At 34.8% G+C, this 20,087-nt stretch overlaps 1 protein-coding gene across 1 annotated transcript in view; it reads right to left on the bottom strand.

Annotated features, from left to right (window-relative positions):
- The window catches only part of SCLT1 (sodium channel and clathrin linker 1), a 194,818-nt gene that overhangs the window by 28,704 nt on the left and 146,027 nt on the right, over positions 1-20,087 (bottom strand). Inside the window, exon 18 of the mRNA XM_077767069.1 lies at positions 14,537-14,733. Coding sequence (XP_077623195.1) covers positions 14,537-14,733 — 197 coding nt within the window. The remainder of the gene's footprint in view (positions 1-14,536; positions 14,734-20,087) is intronic.

Consider the following 20,087-nt stretch of genomic DNA (forward strand, 5'->3'; position numbering starts at 1 on the left):
AGATAAAAAGTTTAAAGAAATAAATATAAAACGCAATTACTTGTTAACAATTTTTTAACATAATTTTTAAAAATTTATTTATTTTGAGATAGAGAGCATGAGCAGGACAGGAGAGGGGCAGAGAGAAAGGGGGAGAGGGAGAATCCTAAGCAGGCTCCATGCTGTCAGCACAGAGCCTGATTTGGAGCTTGAACTCAAACCATGAGATCATGACCTGAATTGAAATCAAGAGTTGATGCTTAACTGACTGAGCCACCCAGGTGCCACTTTAAATTATTTTTTAATGTTTATTTATAATTGAGAGAGAGAAAGAGTGAGACCATGTGTGCACAAGCGGAGTAGGGGCAGAGAGTGAGGGAGACAGAATCTGAAGTAGGCTCCAGGCTCTGAGCTGTCAGCACAGAGCCTGATGACAGTCTTGAACTCACAGGCCGTGAGATCATGACCTGAGCCGAAGTTAGATGCTTAACTGACTGAGCCACCCAGGAACTCCAAAATCCAATAACTGTTAATGATGAAAGCAGAAATAAAAAATTGGTATGGGATGTAGTAACTTAAGTAACTTACTCATTTTTGTGTTTCAATAGCAGCTAGCAAAATGCTTAGAAAAGAGTGGTCACTCAGATGCTTTTTATATAAATTAAAGTGAGTTTTTAGGCATCTGCTTTTGTTTCTGGAAGTACCTGTATAAATCTGCAAACTGAAGTATTAGACACTTTAAACTGTAGTTCTGAACTTAATGCTGAACTTTATAGTGTCAAGAGACAGCCAAGATGTGAATAATCTTGCTGAACACTTTTAAAGGTGTAGTAAAACCCTGAATCAGAGCAGATTTGGATATTTTCAGGTAGGTTTGCTAATACAACAAAGCAACTATATAAAAATTTAATGTGCTTATATTCTTGTGAGTTTATATAATTTTAATAATCTACATATAATTTTTAATATAAAGATAATAGTAAACCAAACTGACTTATTCATTACTTTTTTTTTTCCCTCAGAACAAAATCAAGTGTAATGAGACCCACAAAGAAGCGGCACTGCCTTTCTCTTAAACCTGATGCAAATATCTGTCAAGTGACAAAAGCTTTCTCTGAGTAGATTTATAGTTTCTAATCATCAAAGCATACTGACTGAAGAAAAAGCTATTATGTTAGAAAATGTGATGTTAAATCTTTACAGGACATCCTCAGCATGGGAAGTCTCTGACTAAGCAAGAAGTCTAGTTACAAATTATGCTACAATTTTTCAAGATGTTTTTAAGAACTCAGCTAATGTGACAGGCACTTTTTCATCTTTCACTTCAACACTGTGATATAAATAAATTCAAAGTTAAGCACTTCTGTCCTATTAAAATCTGTCTTTATATCCTAGGCTTACGACTCTACTATTAGTTGCTTCAAGGTATAATATAGTTATTTTTAAATGCTGTCTTGACTCAATTTTGAGGCCTTAGCGAGAAGTCTATCAGATTCTTTTCTTGTGCAGCTGATTAAATGCACACTCCCAACCACTTTAGTTATGCGGCTCTCATACTGTGGGCCACTGTACATCTGTCTTAACTGCCCCAGGGTCAGGTATCAGAAAACCAGAGCCACTGAAATCATTAAAGGGACTTGCCCACTGTTACCCCTACTTCCTCTGCCTTGTTATCAGCCCTGGTGCTTCCCCTCAGTGGATGTCTGTGGTGTACTGTGTTTGCCCCAGGAAACTGTGAATATAAGAAATTATAAAACTCTTTACCTTGTCTCTTAATCTGCATCTTTCTATATCTCACTCAAAGTAGTATGATTAAAACACAAAGGTATACAACCTATTTTAGTTAAGAAATAATACTAATATCAATTGCTAATGTTTATTAATTAGAAGTAATATGTTCTATAAGTGCAACATTGGTTCTAATGACCCAAAGGCCAATTCCCTGTAACAGTTCTAATTGATTTATTTTGTAGCTACAGTCCATTTCAACTTCCAGGATGCTGTGATTGACCAGACACACATGTAAACTCTGTATAAGACAAGAGTTATCTAAAGATTTTTGCCAAGTTTTCACCAAGACATATCAATCACTGTGCTAAATGAGGTGGCTATTTTTAAAGAGATATATATCCTTGGATCCAGTAAATGCACACCAGGGCATTCAGATTAATCAGCCCACGAAAAACTCTGCAACTCTTCAAAAGCATTAAAGAGATGAAAATATAGCAAAAAGTCCCAAGATAGTTATTGAGTGGAAGTTTGTAATGAGAAAAAGAAGCATAATACTGGAATACCAATGCTTCTTATGCCCCAGAAGGCATTTACAATACCCCAGATTTAGGATCTGGTTCTTTTACAAGTGGGTGTGGTAGAGAGACCTTCTCCAACACTGAGACTCCCTCAGGATAAAGGTGAAACATATCTTAATCCATGTCCTTCCTTGTAAAGTCATAGAACTATGGAGAAGCTATTTTGGTCATAAGCAAAACAGGAGAAGAAAAGAAAAAAGAAACATACCTGTGGAGTTGTGGACACAGAGCAGCTATTTTACAGATTCACCTCAAAGAACAAATACCTAGGGTAATCCAGAAAGCCTACCTGTGTGGTCAACTGCTCAAAAGAAGTGCTCTAAAGCACCCAGGAGCAGTAAGGCAAAGACTTTCCATATAATCCTCAAAACAAAATTTTTCCAGGGCAATTACTAACAGAGAAAGCAATCATAAAGCATGCATAGAACCAGAAGAAACAAACCTGTCTGATATTGAATTTATCAGATGTGGTCTTTCAAATAATGATTACGATTTTAAAAGAAAAGCATGGCCAAACTTGGAAATGTCAGCAAGAAACAGGAGGCTTTAAGAATGTAAAATGGCAGATATGACAAAGTTAAATAGAACTTCTAGTAACAAAAACCCCTTAATATAAAATCTCAGTAGACATATACAGCAGGTTGGACATAAAGAGAACTTTTATTAGATCTGAAGAAACCATGTGAATATAGTACAGTGAAAGAAAAAGATGGAAATAAAGAGACAAAGAAAAGTAATATAAGTCTAATATACCTTTGAGCAGAGTCCCANTTTTTGTTTTTTTTTTAAATCAACCTTACTGAAGTACAATTATGGAAAATAAATGTAGTTATTATGAGTGAAGGGTTTGGTAAAGTTTGGTAAATGCATATACTCACATAACTACAATCACAGTTAGTACACAGAATATGTCCATCACCCCAAAATATTCCCTCATGACCCCATGCAGTCATTGTCCCATTTCTAACCCCAGCCTTACACATCCACTAAACTGTTATCATTACAGGTCAGAATTATCGTTTTTAGAATTTCATATAAACGTGATCATACAGTGTGGACTCTTCTTTGGTTTTTGTTTCAGCTCACTTTTGACAATCATCCATGTTGTTGCATTTATCAGCAGTCTGTCCCTTTTGTCCCCAAGTATTTATCCACACAGTTCTTGATGAATGAAAATTTCCCATTTTTGGCTATTACAAATAAAGCACCTAAAAATACTTGTGCTTGAGTGTTCTGTGTGTGATCTGTTTTCATTTCTCTTGGTTAAATATCTATGAGTCCAACTGCATGATAATACAGTAACTACATACTTAACTTTGTAGTAAACTGCCAAACTGTTATTATTGTTATTGACCTGTAAGATTTTTTAAAAAAAGTAATCTGAATACAAGTTCTTTGTCAGTTATACTATTTGCAAATCTTTTCTCACAGTCTTATTTTGATTTTCTTAAATGGTGACTTTGAAGAGTAGAAGTTTTTAATACAATGTAGTCCAATATATCAATTTTTTAAATGACTTGTTCCTCTTGTGTCCTATGTAAGAAATTTTTTACTACAGATTTTCTTGTTTCTTCTATAATTTTTGTTGTTTTCCTTTTACGTTTAGGACTATGATTCATTTCAAGTTACTTTTCTATATTGTGTAATGTAATGGTATGGCAGGTAGCCTCTAAAATGGCTCCCTATTTCTGTACCTTCTGGTATTCAGAACCCCATATTCAAAGGGGGCATTGTACACAATAACTTGCTTCTAATTAATGGAAAAAGGTAAAAGTGATGAGATGTCACTTCAAGATTAGGTTAAAAAAGACAACTTTTGTTTTGCTTAACCTTCTCTCCTTCCCTTCCTTTCTCTCTTTCTCAGCTCTCACTCTGAGGGAAGCAAGCTGCCATGTTGTGAGTACTCACAAGAAAAAAAACAAATGATTACCTCAAACAATACTGAAAAATCCTTTATAAAATTCAATAGGATACAAACTCAATAAAATAGAAAACTTCCTGAATCTAACAGAAGTTATCTCCCAACACAGAAAACATCATACACAAAGATGAAGACTGAGGGCTTTCCTTCTGAGACTGAAAAAAAAGGAAAGAGTCCTTGACTATCACTCTGATTCTGCACTGTACTGGAGATCTAGCCAGTGTAATAAGTGAGAAAGGGAAGTAAAATATATGATGACTGGAAATAAGTAAAAGTGTTATATTCAGAGAGGACAAAATTATACATAAAACAAAATCCAACATATGTATTAATTTCTTAAATTATATAGAAAACAAAATGTGCAGTTATGAACCAAAGTTACAATAATACTGGGTTTTAGATGAACTGCTTTTTTTTTTTTTTAGATTTTTTTAGATTGAACAGAGACTTATCTGTAGAAGGTAAAACTATAAAACTTTAGGTAGTTAAGCTAAAAGAGAATCTTTAGAGGTCAGGATAGAAAGGGAGTTCTTAAAATAAGACACACAATCATCATAAAACCAAAGAGATAAACATGACTCCATCAAAATAAACAACTTTTGTTTATCAAAACATGTCAGGAGCCGGGCAGGAGAAAAATAGAGAGAAATGATAAGTCACAGAATGGGAGATGCTGCTTTCGGTTTTGTTTTTTTGGAGAAGATATTTGCAACATTTGAGAAAAAGTAAACAACTCAATAGAGATATGGTTAAAAGGCTTGAAGAGACACTTCACAGAATAAAAGTTCACAAGGCCAATAAACATAAATAGATGTTCAACTTCAGTAGAAATATGAGCTCCAAGTTAAAACTATAATGAGAAACCAGTAATCATTACAGTAGCACAATATATCTGACTTCACTGAGTGAAGGTGAGGATTATCAGAAATTTTCATATACTACTTGCAAAAATGTAAATAGTTTTAATTACTTTGGGAAACAGTGAAGCCTTTTCTACTATGTTGAAAATAATGCATTCCTTATGACTTAACAATTCCAGTTTTAGGAATATGCTAGAAAGAGGGATGTCTAGTTGTATCAGGATAATATACAGTAATAAAAATAAATTCCATTATCCATTGTACTGCTAATGGGTGTTTCCATTTCCATTTGGGGACAATTAGGAAAAATGCTACTATAAGCATTCTTGTAGCAGCTATGTGTACAATCTTAAAGCTATGGTTTATTTTTGCCTGGTTTCTTTCTTTCTCCCCCACCACCCCCAAAGGGGCCACAATGAAAGCTTTAGGAGAAAGAGATTAATAATTCAGCAATGAAGCAGATAATGAAATGCTTGAATAGAGAAGATCAAGTAAAAATCAACTCTATGGAAATAGTAATTCCACAACATGATTACACAAGAACTCTCTTTTGTGTATATCTTTCTTGGATATCTATATTTTATCTTTTAGTTTCAAGATTTGTTGCATCTTAAAGAATGTAGCCATATTTCATATAATAGCAATAAACATTGCTATTATCATCATTAAAGATGTCATTTATTATTAATATTTGGTTACCAATATCTTTATGTTCCAGCAAATATATTCCTCCAAAATTGTTATTCATTACTGAGCTTTGGATCTTTTCTGCTGCAGTGTATTTCTCACCTTCAATTCTCATACCAGATCAATGTTTATTTCTAAAATCTATTACGTTTCTCAATATCTGAAAACTATATTTTGAGTAGTCAAAGAAACCTTTTGTTACCTTGATTAAGCTCATTAGGAAGAGTTTTACCAAAAGATGGATCACTTTCCAATTCAGTATCACCTTGCTAATATTATCAGTATGTATTAAAGACACCGAGTCATTATATCAAATAACCACAGCTAGTCATCACATCTGTCAGAAGGGCTAACCTCAATAACACAAGAAAGAAATGTTGACAAGGATATGGAGAAAAAAGAACACTCGTTCACTGCTGGTAGAAATGCAAACTGGTGCAGCCACTGTGGAAAGGAGTATGGAGGTTCCTCAAGAAGTTAAAAATAGAACCAGCCTTCGATCCAGCAATGGCACTTACCCCAAAAATAGAAAAACACGAATTCAAAGGGATACATACACCTCTTTTATTTTTTTTTTAATGATTTTATTTATTTCTGAGAGAGAGAGAGAGAGAGAGAGAGAGAGACAGCATGAGCAGAGGAGAGTCAGAGAGGGAGATACAGAATCTGAAGCAGGCTCCAGGCTCTGAGCTAGCTGTCAGCACAGAGCCCGATGTGGGGCTCGAACCCACGAACCACGAGATTATGACCTGAGCTGAAGTCAGACACTTAACCAACTGAGCCACCCATGCGCCCCTACACCTTTGTTTATAGCTGCATTATTTACAACAGCCAAGATATGGAAGCAGTCCAAGTGTCCAATAACTAACAGATAAAGAAGATGTGGTATACATATACAATGGAATATTATTCAGCCATTAAAAGAATGAAGTCTTGCCATTTACAATGATACGGATGGAGCTGGATAGTATAATGCTAAGTGAAATAAATCACTCAAGACAAATACCATATGATTTCACTCACATGGAATTTAAGAAACAAAACAAACGAACAAAGGGAAAAAAAGAGAGACAGACAAACCTAGAAACAGACTCTTAACTACAGAAAACTGATAGTTACCAGAGGGGAAGGTGGTAGGGAATGGTGGGGGTTTTGGATTAAATAGGTGATGGGACTAAGGAGTGCACTTGTCATGATAAGCACTGGGTGTTGTATGGAACTGATGAATCACTATACTGTACACCTGAAACTAATATGATGCTAAATGTCAATGAATAGGAGTTAAAATAAAAACTTAAAAAAAATGTTTACTGACAGCCATAAAGAAAAAAAAATCACCCCAGCTACCAAGGTTTCATGTTTTCAGATTTATTCTGTCACATATGGGGACACCTCTATTTTGTGCCCATGCCAGATCTCTGCCTCAGTTTATGTTTTGGGGGAAAATAATTTGTGGAATCATTGATTTGTCTATAACTGAAAACAACTATACAAATTTTCCTTCACACAGAGCTTTACAGGTTATTTTAAAAGCATGAGTCAGAACATTTAAAATGATTTTAGGGGGCCCTGGGTGGTTCAGTTGGTAAGTATCAGACTTTGGCTCAGGTCATTATCTCACAGTTAGTGAGCGTAAGTCCTGCCTCGGGTGAGCTCGAGCCCCACTTTAGATGAGCGCCAGCCCTGGTGAGCTGAGTAAGGTGAGCATGAGTCCCAGGTGAGCCCCACTTCTCTTTCTCTTTCAATCTCTTTTTGCCCTTTGCTCACTGTGCCCTCTTTCTCAAAAAAAATGATTTTAGATGCAAGAATTCAATTTACAGGCATTTGTTGCATAAGTTAAGGTGCTTACTGGTCAAATATACTTAATTCTACATACTAAAATATAAACATATGGAATTTAAGATCTATAAAGCAAACTCTAAGGTATCTATAATTTTTTAAAAATTTATTTATTCTTAAAAGAGAGAGGGAGAGAACATGAGCAAGGGAGGGGCAGAGAAGGGGAAGAGAATCCCAAGCAGGCTCCACACTGTAGGCACAGAGTGTGGAGCCCCACACAAGGCTAAAACTCAGGGACTGTAAGATCCTGACCTGAGCCAAAATCAAGAGTCGGATGCTTAACTGACTGAGCCACCCAGGCTCCCCATAAGATATCTATTATTTTTGAAGATATTCTTTGATCTTTCTGAATAAAATAATATCCTACCAAAAATATGGATAATCTTACAACTCACAGACTCCTATGTAATAACGGGACAACTCAAGGGAATCATGTAAAAATTCTTTGATAATAAAATGAGTATATAACTGGGTGAATTATTTTTAAAAAAAATCAAGTACTATTCCTGAAGTCACAAGCTGTAAAGAGCCTTAACAATCTTTGTAGCCCAGATGAAAGTAATAGACAGAGTTGTGTTACAGTTATTTTGACAGACTCAAGACAATTATATTCAACATTCTATGTGCTTCCTTTTGGCAAAGTACTGTGATACTTCAGAGAATACAAACTGAAATAAAACACATTCACTATCAATAACCTACTGGGAATAATTAGCTGGTGTGTATAAGTTACATGTATAATATAGCAAAACCTAACACATCCAAGAAAAATATTTTAGGGGTTTAGAGTAGGAGATTATAGTAGTCATAAATATTTCTCAGTAAAACATATGAATAGTCATAATAAATGTTTATGTGTTTCTGTATGTAAGTGTATGTGTGTGTCTGCGCGTGTGCACAACTATACCTACACCATAAATAGCCTCCTGTCAGTTCAAGTCAGGTTTTGCCACCAAAGTGTAGGCAGCTAAGGAAAAGTCTGTTTTCAGAATTTTTTCAAATTTAAAATAGCAGATAATGAATTATGGATCTGTATAAATTTTTTAAAGTCTAGAGTTTTTTCATGTGTAAAATAGAGAGTGTGACGGTTAATTTTATGTGTCAACTTGCCTGGGCCATGGTGCCCAGATGTTTAATCAAGCATTATTCTGGACGTTTCTGTGAGTGTTTTAGATAAAATTCACATTAAATCACTGGACTTTGAATGAAGCAGAATGCCTTCCATGATGTGGGTGGGCCTCATACAACTAGTTGATGGTTTCATAAAACAAAAAGCTGACTTCCCCCAAGCAAGAGGGAATTCTGCAGGAGACCACCTTTGGATCTGAACAGTAACAATGGCTCTTCAGGTCTCCAGCCTGAATGCCTTTGGACTCAAACTGCAACCTGCAATTGCTTCCTGAGTCTCTGGCTTGTCAGTTTCTCCATCAGAAAAACTTTACATTTGCTAAGCCTCCACAGTCACATGAGCCAAGTCCTTAAACCCTTCTACACACACACACACACACACACATACACACACACACACACACACACACACACCCCTATTAGTTCTATTTCTCTGGAGAACCCTAGTATAGGAAGTATAATAGCATTTACTTCATGAGTTTTTGTAATCATTAAATGAGTATATAAAGTGTTAGGCAACAGTATATATTCAACAAATTATAGCCATCACAAATATAATCTTCAGACTGATGTTCAGTTAAGTCTGTACTATATGGTTCCCTACTTCCTTATGTAAACATTGTGAATTGTCCAACATCACTAATTATGACAAATACAGGTGGTGGCTTTGAAGTGCATCAACTTAGCTAAGCTGGAACTAAGTTTCCCAGCACTTCCTTCCCTGCCTGGTTCTGGGTTGGGTTTTTTGTTTTTTTTTTTAATGTTTATTTTTGAGAGAGACAAAGCATGAGCAGGGGAGGAGCAGAGAGAGGGAGACACAGAAATTGAAGCAGGGTCCAGGCTTTGAGCTGTCAGCACAGAGCCTGATGTGGGGCTTGAACCCACAAACTGTAAGATCATAACCTGAGCTGAAGCCGGATGTCCAACCGACTGAGCCACCCAGGCGCCCTGGTGTCGACCATAAGGGAAATTTGTGCAGCACGCTCTCAGGGCTGGCAGTGTACCTGGCACTGTGGCAACTCCTGCACATTGCTGCTGCTATGTTAGGTCACTATGTTGGTGTGGAGCACTACTTGGACCCACAGCGACTCCATCATCTGCCTCCTGTCTTAAGTCATGTTTAGATGCATGGTAAAGGGCAGCAGCTTCTCCTACAGGTCATCTATTGCAGTGGGTGGAGATGGTGAGAGAAAAATAAAAACAGGGTTCTAGTTTGTCCTTATAGTTGCTTTTGTTCATATCTAGCTTTTCTTTATGGTGTATAGTTTAGGTGGCCCATAGTGACTTTAGACTTAACACCAGATGCAGAGATGACTGCACTGCACTGACTTTTCTACCAGCTCCCACGACTCTGTTAGACCTAATTTCCAAATTAAATTCCATATTCTGTATCACTCAGCATAGCTCTATTTTCCTGAATAAACCCTGATACATATAGGGATGGTTTCAATTACAGAAGTAGTTTCGAGGAATATAACCTCATGAATGGGTATTTTAACTGATTCTGGATTATCTGGAACTGGTTTTCAGCTTTGATTAGATTTAAAGGCCACTGGTAAAGGTACATTGGTAATCCATGCTATGCAATGGCAAAACAGATACTTAATTATCACCTATATAATCAAGTGCCTATAAATGATAAGGTTTTGGCGTGTCTGGGTGGCTCAGTTGGTTAAGCATCTGAGTCTTGATTTGTTCAGGTCATGATTTCATGGTTATGGGATGGAGCCATGCTTTGGGCTCTGCACTGACAGCTCAGAGCCTGCTTGGGGTTCTCTCTATTTCTCTCTCTGCCCTTTCCCTGCTCGTGTACATACACTCTCAAAATAAACAAATAAACATTTTTTAAAAAGGATAAGGTTTTGTGATCAACAAAGACAAATAAGTTAAACATAAAACACTTTAGTTATTAACAAGGAGTATAATGGGACTTCTAGGTATACTGAAGAGCTTTGAGCATCACAATAAAGAACTCAGAGTTTTCAATGAACTGGTTCTACAGCATCTTCCAAAAGTGTCCAAAGGCTTTTTTTCTTTATTAAATATCATTCTGAAGTCATGGATTTTTAATATTTGACATGCTTCTATTTATTGCAGATATTCTTTTTGATGTTCAAACTGGCCCCATATCAGCCAGAGGGGGGCTACTTTAGTTAGCTACTGGGTCCTTTTGACATGACCCAAGTAATCTTGGTACCTCCGTCACCTTTTGCTACAACAAAGTGTTTTCTATTTAGGCTCACCTTCTACTTTCCTATCCTAGATTTATAATCAATTATTTCTCTAAAGAGTCCTGGTTTCTTTGGGGATACCTCATCAAAACAGAATACTGGTCACTGCTTCCAAGCCCTTGTACTGAACAGAGCCATGAGATATGTGTTTTTAATAGTAAAACACATGAGTTCCCATAATGTTCCCAAATTCAATTGAGAATTACAAGTTTTATTTAATTTCTTTGAATTTCTTCTCTATTATAAAAATCTTGGTTCTTAAAGGCATTTATATAATTACTCAATTGCTTTATCTCATAATTACAAGTTCCACAATAATAATAATACCAATATTATTTCTAATGACATAACTACTAAAAACAGTTTACGGTTTTTAAACATTTCCTTTTATCCTTAGGATTTATCTCACTAGGGATATACAGTCTAATTACTGTGTTTAATGTCACTTGAAATAATATATCTGTGTAATTAAGCCATTAACTTCCTACACAATTAGTTCATTTGTTTAATTTTACTTTCAGTTTTTGGGGTTTTTAAAAAAATTTTGGTTTAATTTAAAAAATAATTATATGAACATTTATATAGCTTCAAACTCAAGCCTATATATTTATAAAACAAGGTTCATTCAAAGAAGTCTATCCTTCATTCTTTGCTCCTTTCTCTCTCCTCACAGATAACCATTTCAATTATTCTTTTGGTCACCTCTCTTACGGAGAATGTGTGCATGTGTGTGTGAACAGTGTATATGTAGCATGCTTATATATATATGTACACACATACACAGAGACTTCTCTCTCTTAAAGGGTAAAATACTATACAGACTGTATAATACTTAGCTTTTCACTTAATATATTTTGGATACTGCTCCATATGCTAGGATTTTAACTGGGATTACACTCAATCTATAGATAATGGGGGGAGGGCTGTTAACAAATTTATAACATTGATATTCTGATCAATTAATCTGATCTCTATTTAGTTAGGCCTTCATTAATTTTCCTGATATAGTTATGAAGAAGTCTTATACATTGTTAGATTTATTCCTAGATATTTGATGGGTTTTTTTGATGCCTGGTAAAGGTTACTATCATAGATTTTATTTTGAAGTATTTGTTGTGGGTACGTAGAAATACAATTGATTTTTATATATGTGCTTATTATCTATTAATTACTTTGGACTTATTACATATACAGTTGTGCTGTCTGTGAAGAATGACTGGTTTCTTCTTTCCTTTCTAGTTTGTTTAACTTTTATTTCATTTTCTTGCCACAGTGCACTGAAAAGGACTTCTGATACAAATATTAATAGAAGTGATAGTAATGAACTTTTTTGTACCTTCCCAATCTTCAAAGGAAAGTTAACATTTTTTTGCCAATTAAAATGTTTGCTTTAGAATAGATACCTTTACAAAATTAAAGAAATTGTATTTCTGATTTGCTAAGAGATTTTGAAAAATGATAAACATATATCAAACTTTATCAAATGCTTTTTTCTGTATCTAATCTAATCTATATGCAATAAATTTATATTTATTATTAGATTATATCTAATTTAATATTATATCTAATCTAATGAAATAAATTTATATTAATTTCCTCTTTAAAGATTTTTAACATTTATTTATATTTGAAAGAGAGACAGAGCACGAGCAGGGGAGTGGCAGAGAGAGATGAAGACACACAGGCAGAGAAAGACAGCGTATGTTTTCACCCATATGTGTAACAGGAGAAACTTAACAGAGGACCATAGGGAAGGAGAAAAAAAACAGTTAAGAAGAGGGAGGGAGGCAAACCATAAGAGACTCTTAAATACTGAGAACTGAGGGTTGATGGGGATGGGGGAGAGGGGGAAATGGGTGATGGGCATGGAAGAGGGCACTTATTGGGATGCACTGGGTACTATATGGAAACCAACTTGACAATAAACTTAAAAAAAAAAAAAAAAGAAAGAAAGAAAGAAAGAAAAGAGAGAGGGAGACACAGAATCTGAAGCAGCTCCAGCCTCTGAGCTGTCAGCATAGAGCCCAAATAGGAGCTCAAACTCAAGAACTGCGAGATCTTGACTTGAGCCAAAGTTGGACGCTTAACTGACTGAGTCACCCAGGTGCCCCGATATATTACTTAAATTCTAATGTTTTAATAATTTTGCATTCCTGGGATAAGGCCAAACTGGTCTAATTATTTTGTTAGTTCTTTAATGCTCTCAGTAAATGTTTTTTATAATACATCTCACTGTTTTTAGTTGTGGTGGAGGGCCGGTTCAAACTGCCTGGCTCACCATTAACTGGAAGAAGAAATTCTCTTTTTCTCTTCAATTCATTCCAAATACATTTTTATTCCAGCATTCCACCAAAACTGTTCTTATCATAGTTAACGAAGACTGTCAAAGGGCAACAAAAAGGTCCATTCTCAGTCCTCACTGCATTGAACCACTCAGTAGCATTTTATAAGACAACAATTAAGAGCATATTGTCTTTACTGGTCATTTTGTTAGCTAAGTGAATTTGAATAAGTTCCTTAACATCACTCAGCCTCAGTTTCTCTATCTACTTTTTCGGGTTGTTGGAAAGTTTAAGTTAAGTACATCTAAGTTGTTTAGAACAAAAACACCACATTATGTGCTAAGTAAATATCACCTATTATTATCGCTTATACTTCTTTCGAAAAAAAAATTTTAAACCATTCTGTTATGATTCTTATTTCCCTGGATATTCTTTCTCAGTCTCTTTCAGACTTTGCGACTCTTTCAGACTCAGTCTCATCACTCCAGAACTTAACTTTTGGGACTCAGTCTTTGGACAGCTTAATTTCTCTATCTAGACTTCCTTTCTACACAATATTATCCCACAACTTTAAAAATCACATGTATGTTAATGAGTACCACATTTATAGCTCCTGTTGCAATCTCTTCACTGAACTTCAAACTTACAGACTCTACTGACTAGTTAATATCCTGATTTAAATGTACTCTAGGCAGCTCATACTTAACATGGTTCAAACTTTTAAAAATGATTTCCAACCCTTTAAAATCTAAGTTATAATCATTTTATACACCAATTATTATAGTACTTGCTAACCTTCTCCCTTTCTACCCTTGCCCCTCTAGTCTATTCTTCAAACTGTAATCAAACTGATTTGCTGAACATTTAAGCTTGGTCATATTATTTTGCTAAAAGCATTCCATAGTATCCCATCGCATTTGGCATAAAAGCTCAAGTAATTTCCAGGCAGGAATCAGCAAAGTTTCTCTTCAAGGGCCAGAGAGCAAATATTTCAGGCTTTGCAAATCAATCACATTCTGTTGCAACCACAAAACATTATATGCTATACCTATATGCAAAGAGTATTAAGATTCTTAACTGCCATGTCCAAAAAAATCATTATATTTTGTGACGTATACCTAAAGTTTTAAAAAAATTTAACTATGAGTTTTGGTTTATAATGCTTAATATTTTTCATAGCAATTCAATAAATATTTGCTGAATAAAAAAGTATAAGATATTTTTACAAAAAGATCATGGCAAGGATATTAAAGGCTAAATAATTTATTTTGTAAAATGCATCAACCAATAGTGTACTTACTTTAGATTGCTGATTCTAATCTCTGCACTTTCAGTAAGTTTCTTTGTTTCTTCTTTCCACCTATTGGCCGCCTTCTGTTGAGTTACTAAGAGATGTCTCAGTTCAACAGTGGAATTTCGATTACTGTCTTCCATCTCTCTCAATTGAACTTCAAATCCATGTTCCTTTATTGAAAATTCATGTTCCATTGTACTGATCTAAGGAATAAAATGAACATAGTCTTTTTTTTCCCATTGTAGGGGATATACTGATCAATGATATTTACAAAAGGAGTCATTCATTGTGGCGTTTATGGCACAGAAATGTCCAGATGAGAAATTTACATAGAAATAAGTTTATACTTTTCCATCATCACAAATGAAGACTTATCATGTATTATAATATAAATTTAGTGAAAACAGAATTATGATGGACATTTCTTCAACATCTTAAAAAGTCAGTAGGAAAAAGTATCCTATCTAATATAAAACTGTTCTCATTATCTACTTTGCTTTTGCTGCCAGGATCCGTGGAAAATGTGCACACTCTCAAATAACTGAGAGCTTTTTACTCAAACCATTAAAAAAAAGTTTATTAATTTATTATAAAGGGTACAACTCAGACACAGGCAAATGGAATAGATATATAGGGCAAGGTATGAACCTGGGGGTGTGCAGAGCCTCCATGACCTCTCCAAGTGCACCATCCTCTCAGCATCTCGATGTGCTCAACAACTCAGTAATTCATTAAATATGGCCTCAAGTCACTTCATATTAAATTTCAAATTATCTTTTAAAAGGTTTTGTAAAGAAAATATACAATAGCTTCTTTAGCACTTCAGTTATGGTATAAACAAATATTTCCTTTTCAGAAAAAAATTATTTATAGAAATAATGTTTTCATACTCTTTCTCATATGGAAGGATCATCCATTATTTCCAGGTAATTTATGTCATTATAGTAAAAATAGCTTAATGCAGAATCAACATATAAGTAAATGCTTTTTGGATACTCTAGAAGCATTCTCAATTGGGGTTCAGAGAGAAAATTAAGCCCTAATGCTCTCAGGCATTCAATGTATGTAATGAATTGTCTTCTCTGCATGCTTCTAGAATGAAACTGTCTATTACCATCCTTGAGGCAACTGAGAAAATAGTCACTAGAATAATTTATTTGGTGTACTCTCAGGCCATCTTTATCTTACTATACTAAAGAAATATTAGAAAAATATCTCTTATGATATTTTAAAATAATGTGCTTTAAAGATCATTACAGCTGGTATAACTTGTAGTAATTCATTAAATATGGCCACTTTCCAAAATCAAAGAAAGATGAAGAAGGGACTCAACTTTACTCAATACCAAGGACAACCCAACAACAGCAAAATCCATGATTCTTGGAGTAAACTGCAAACATCCTGTCTTGACTACTGCTAAATGCAACATGCTTCCCAAAACTCTTAAATTTGGTTTCTCATATAATACACAAGTAGAAATTTAAGACTTTAAAAATACTGGCACTGAGAAAACAACCTTGGATTTATTAATTCTCTATTACAAGCTCCTGACTTCTGCTATTTTAATAATTTTTGTATTATTGGATTCTGCCAATTTAGATTTGAATATGCTCCTACTCCTTCTTTCTCAATCTCAACCTTGGCTGGGGAAGCCATGGTTCTTACATGTTAGGCAGAACTGTCTATTTCTGTCTTTGTCTCTCTCATATATATATTAAAAACTGATATATGCATCTATATAGTTTTACAAGTCTGTCTGCCTAGTTAACTCTCCATTTCTTCTTAGGAAGTCTAATTGTAATTTGATAAGCCTTGTTCTGAGGTTCTTCATGATAACCTGGTCTTTGTCTACTTCTACAAGCTTGTGTTGTGCTACCATGTCTTTCTTTTTCTTTGTTTCTGTTACAATGGCTTCTCATTCTTGGCTCATTTTCACATGTAGTTCCCTTTGCCTGGAGTGATCTTACTTCTCTTTCTTGTCTTAGTTATTTCTATTCAATTTTAAAAACTCAGTTCAATTATTGCTTATATCTAGAACAAAATCAGGTCCCTCTGTTATAAGCTCTCTCAGTGCCCTATATTTTTCCTAAAGAGTATTTATTAGCTTGTAAATATGTGTTTAAAGTCTGTCCATCTCCATGCAAAAATTATAGTTTTAAGGTTAGGAGAGGGGGAATGTCTTCATTATATCTTCAGCAACTGAAACATAGTAAAGTTACCAAAACACATATGTAGACTGAATGAATGATGGCTTTTTGGTATGAAAATGTAGTCTTTAAACACATACCAGATCCTTTAGCTGATGAAATTTCAACTATTAAACTCGACAGATCTGCAGAGATGCTGGAAGGCTATGGCCTACAAACAACTGAGTCTCCTATAACAGAAGTCCCACTAATGATTAAATTCAATATATTGGTGGGAAGAAAGGATTTATGACCTCCCTTTTTCCTTTGTGCTCTTCCTTTGCAGAGAACCACTCACACAAGTAGACTGGATTGCTAAACACTATCCATTTCCTAATTTTATGTACTTATGAGGAGGATTTAGACCAAAAAGAAATAGCCCTGGTAGAAAGAACAGAGAAGTTAGTTAGAAAAGGGAAAAGCTAGGGCTGAAAGGAATGCAGTGGCCTTAAGATCAAATGAAAATTTCATACAGTAAGTTGTTAACATTCTCAGCTAACTGACCTTTCAATATCCAACTATCTTGATCTTTCTTGGACCCTTTCAGTTTATCTAAGGAAGATCACACTCTTTTTCTTTCTTTTTTTTTTTTTTTAAATGTTTTTTATTTATTTCTAGGAGAGAGAGAGAGAGAGAGAGACAGCGTGAGCAGGGGAGGGTCAGAGAGAGGGAGTCACAGACTCTGAAACAGGCTCCAGGCTCTGAGCTGGCAGTCAGCACAGAGCCCGACGCGGGGCTCGAACCCACGAACCGCGAGATCATGACCTAAGCGAAAGTCCGACGCTTAACCGACTAAGCCACCCAGGCGCCCCGATCACACTCTTTTTCAAGGAGAAGAAAAGCAGCGAAGTGTAGCACTAGGTTCTAAGAAGTGTCAAAGAAGAAATCAGCTACAAAGCAGAAGTTATCTGACAGCGATTCTCCTTCATAAAGTAGAATTTACAGCTATCTAGTTAGTTAAGAGGTTCTTCCCTTTATTTACCAATAATTCTAAGCTAGATGCAGACTTGGCAAAAATGAGCAGTTTGTTGGGATACGTGGGATAGATAAACTTTCTGTCATCCTTTAGTTCTCCAAAATATCAATTACTATCCTGAACTGTTAAAGATAGATAAAATGTAGTACCAGGCAGGGGAAAGTCATTGATTCCCCTCTCCCCCATCATAAAAACCAAACCCCAAAACATACATATATTGTAAAATAATGAAAGATAAAAAAATTAAAAACAAATATAAGGTCTCTGTAATCGACAACTCAGAGATAACTACCTCTACTCTACCTATTGTTTTTTTATTTATGAATTTTAGAATGTAGATTAGTACATTTAGAATTGCAATATATAAATATATACTTATATTTTTTCTTATTGTTTTCAAGCTTAGAACACAGCAATATAAAAGCATTATAAATTATTTACAATTTTTAATGATGACTCAATACAGTATTTTATAAATGTACCATTTCATTGTTCCTTCATTTCTAGTTATGAATGTTGCAATAGATTTTTTAAAATTATGACATATTTTACTTATTTCCTTATGAGCAAAATTTAGACTCTAAGTGGNATTTATTAAAAAAAATATTTTTAATGTTTTATTTATTTTTGAGAGAAAGATAGAGACAAAGTGAGCAGGGGAGTATCAGAGAGAGAAGGAGATACAGAATCCAAAGACAGGCTCCAGGCTCTGAGCTAGCTGTCAGCATAGAGCCCGACGCAGGGCTCCAACCCACCAACTGTGAGATCATGACCTGAGATGAAGTCAGATGCTTAATTGACTGAGCCACCCAGGTGCCTCTAATGTTTATTTTATTTTTTTTGAGAGAGAGAGAGAGACAGAGCATGAGCGAGGGAGGGGCAGAGAGAGAGAGGGAGACACAGAATCTGAAGCAGGCTCCAAGTTCTGAGCTGCCAGGCACAGCGCCCAATGCAGGGCTTTAACTGACAAGACTGTGAGATCATGACCTGAGTTGAAGTTGGATGCTTAATCGACTGAGCCACCCAGGGGCCCCTAAATGTATACCATTTTAAACTCTCAGTTGCACATTCACTCACTGATAACTGTGCAGTTAATTAATAGTGAGTTTAAACTTTAAAAAAGTTTATTAGCAATTTGTTTCCTTAGTTTGTGACTTCTGTTCATGTCTCATACATGTTCTTCTATTGGGTTACAAATATTCTTCTTTAATATTTTTAAAGCTCCTTATATATGAAATTTTGTCCCATTTACTAAAATTATATCCTCCAGTTATTTCTTTTCTAAACATTAAAATGTTTAAAAATGGTCTTAAATATTTAAAAACTTTGTATACTTAAACCTATCAATATGTTCATTTGCAATTTCTTCCATTTTTGTTTGTGTTGCTAGGAAAGTTCTTTTCCATCTATCAGTTACATATTTGCTAACATTTCCCACTAATGTTTTATAATGTCACTAATAGCTTTTAGTTATAAATCCATATGAAATTTATAATATAAAATTTAAAACAGAAGAAGATACAGTATTTTTTCACCAAGTACACGGACTTATTTTATTATGGAAATGTTTTAGTATGAGAACTTTCAAGCATACACAAAATAAGAATATTACAACGAATCCCTACGCACCCATCATCCACAGCTACTTGTTTTATCTACACTCCTACTAAACTTTCCTTTGCCAGGATATATCTTTTCCCTATAATGAACTAGGTAAGTCAAGTTACAACTCAAGTTTTACACATATACTGACATCCCAGCGTCACCACCTTGATTTAGATACCTCAGGAGGCTCCCTCATATGTCCTTCTAATTAATCCTTATTCACCGTTTGAAATTGCAACCTCAATTCTGATCTCGTCCTCACAGGTAATTATGCCTCTTCCTGACTTTCATATAATGAAATTAATAGACTGAGATTTTTCTTGTCTGGCTTCTTAGTTCAACAGTAGGCCTGTGAGACTCATCCATTATTACTTATAGACATAGTTCATTCTTTTTTATTGGTGCATCTATTTGATTATATAAGTATACCACCATTTATTTACATAATCTCATGTGGATGGATATTTGAGTTATTTTCAGTGTTTGATATGATTAAAACTTTTATGAATATTTTTATACACGTTTTCATGAACATAAGCATTCATATCTGTAGGTATGTAGCCAGGATTATTTGGCACTGGATGAATGTCCAACTCAAAAAGATACTGCTAACTGCTGGTTATACCAATTAACATTCTCAAAAGTATTGTATGAAAGTTCCAGTTGCTTTATATCTTTGTCAACACTTGATACTCTTAGTATTTTATTTTAACCACTCTGGTAGGTATGCAGTGATACCTCACTGCAATTTTAATTACAATTTGCCAATTAATAATGTAATGGAACATTT

Source organism: Crocuta crocuta, unplaced genomic scaffold, assembly GCF_008692635.1.
Source record: "Crocuta crocuta isolate KB4526 unplaced genomic scaffold, BGI_CrCroc_1.0 scaffold120, whole genome shotgun sequence".
NCBI lineage: Eukaryota > Metazoa > Chordata > Mammalia > Carnivora > Hyaenidae > Crocuta > Crocuta crocuta.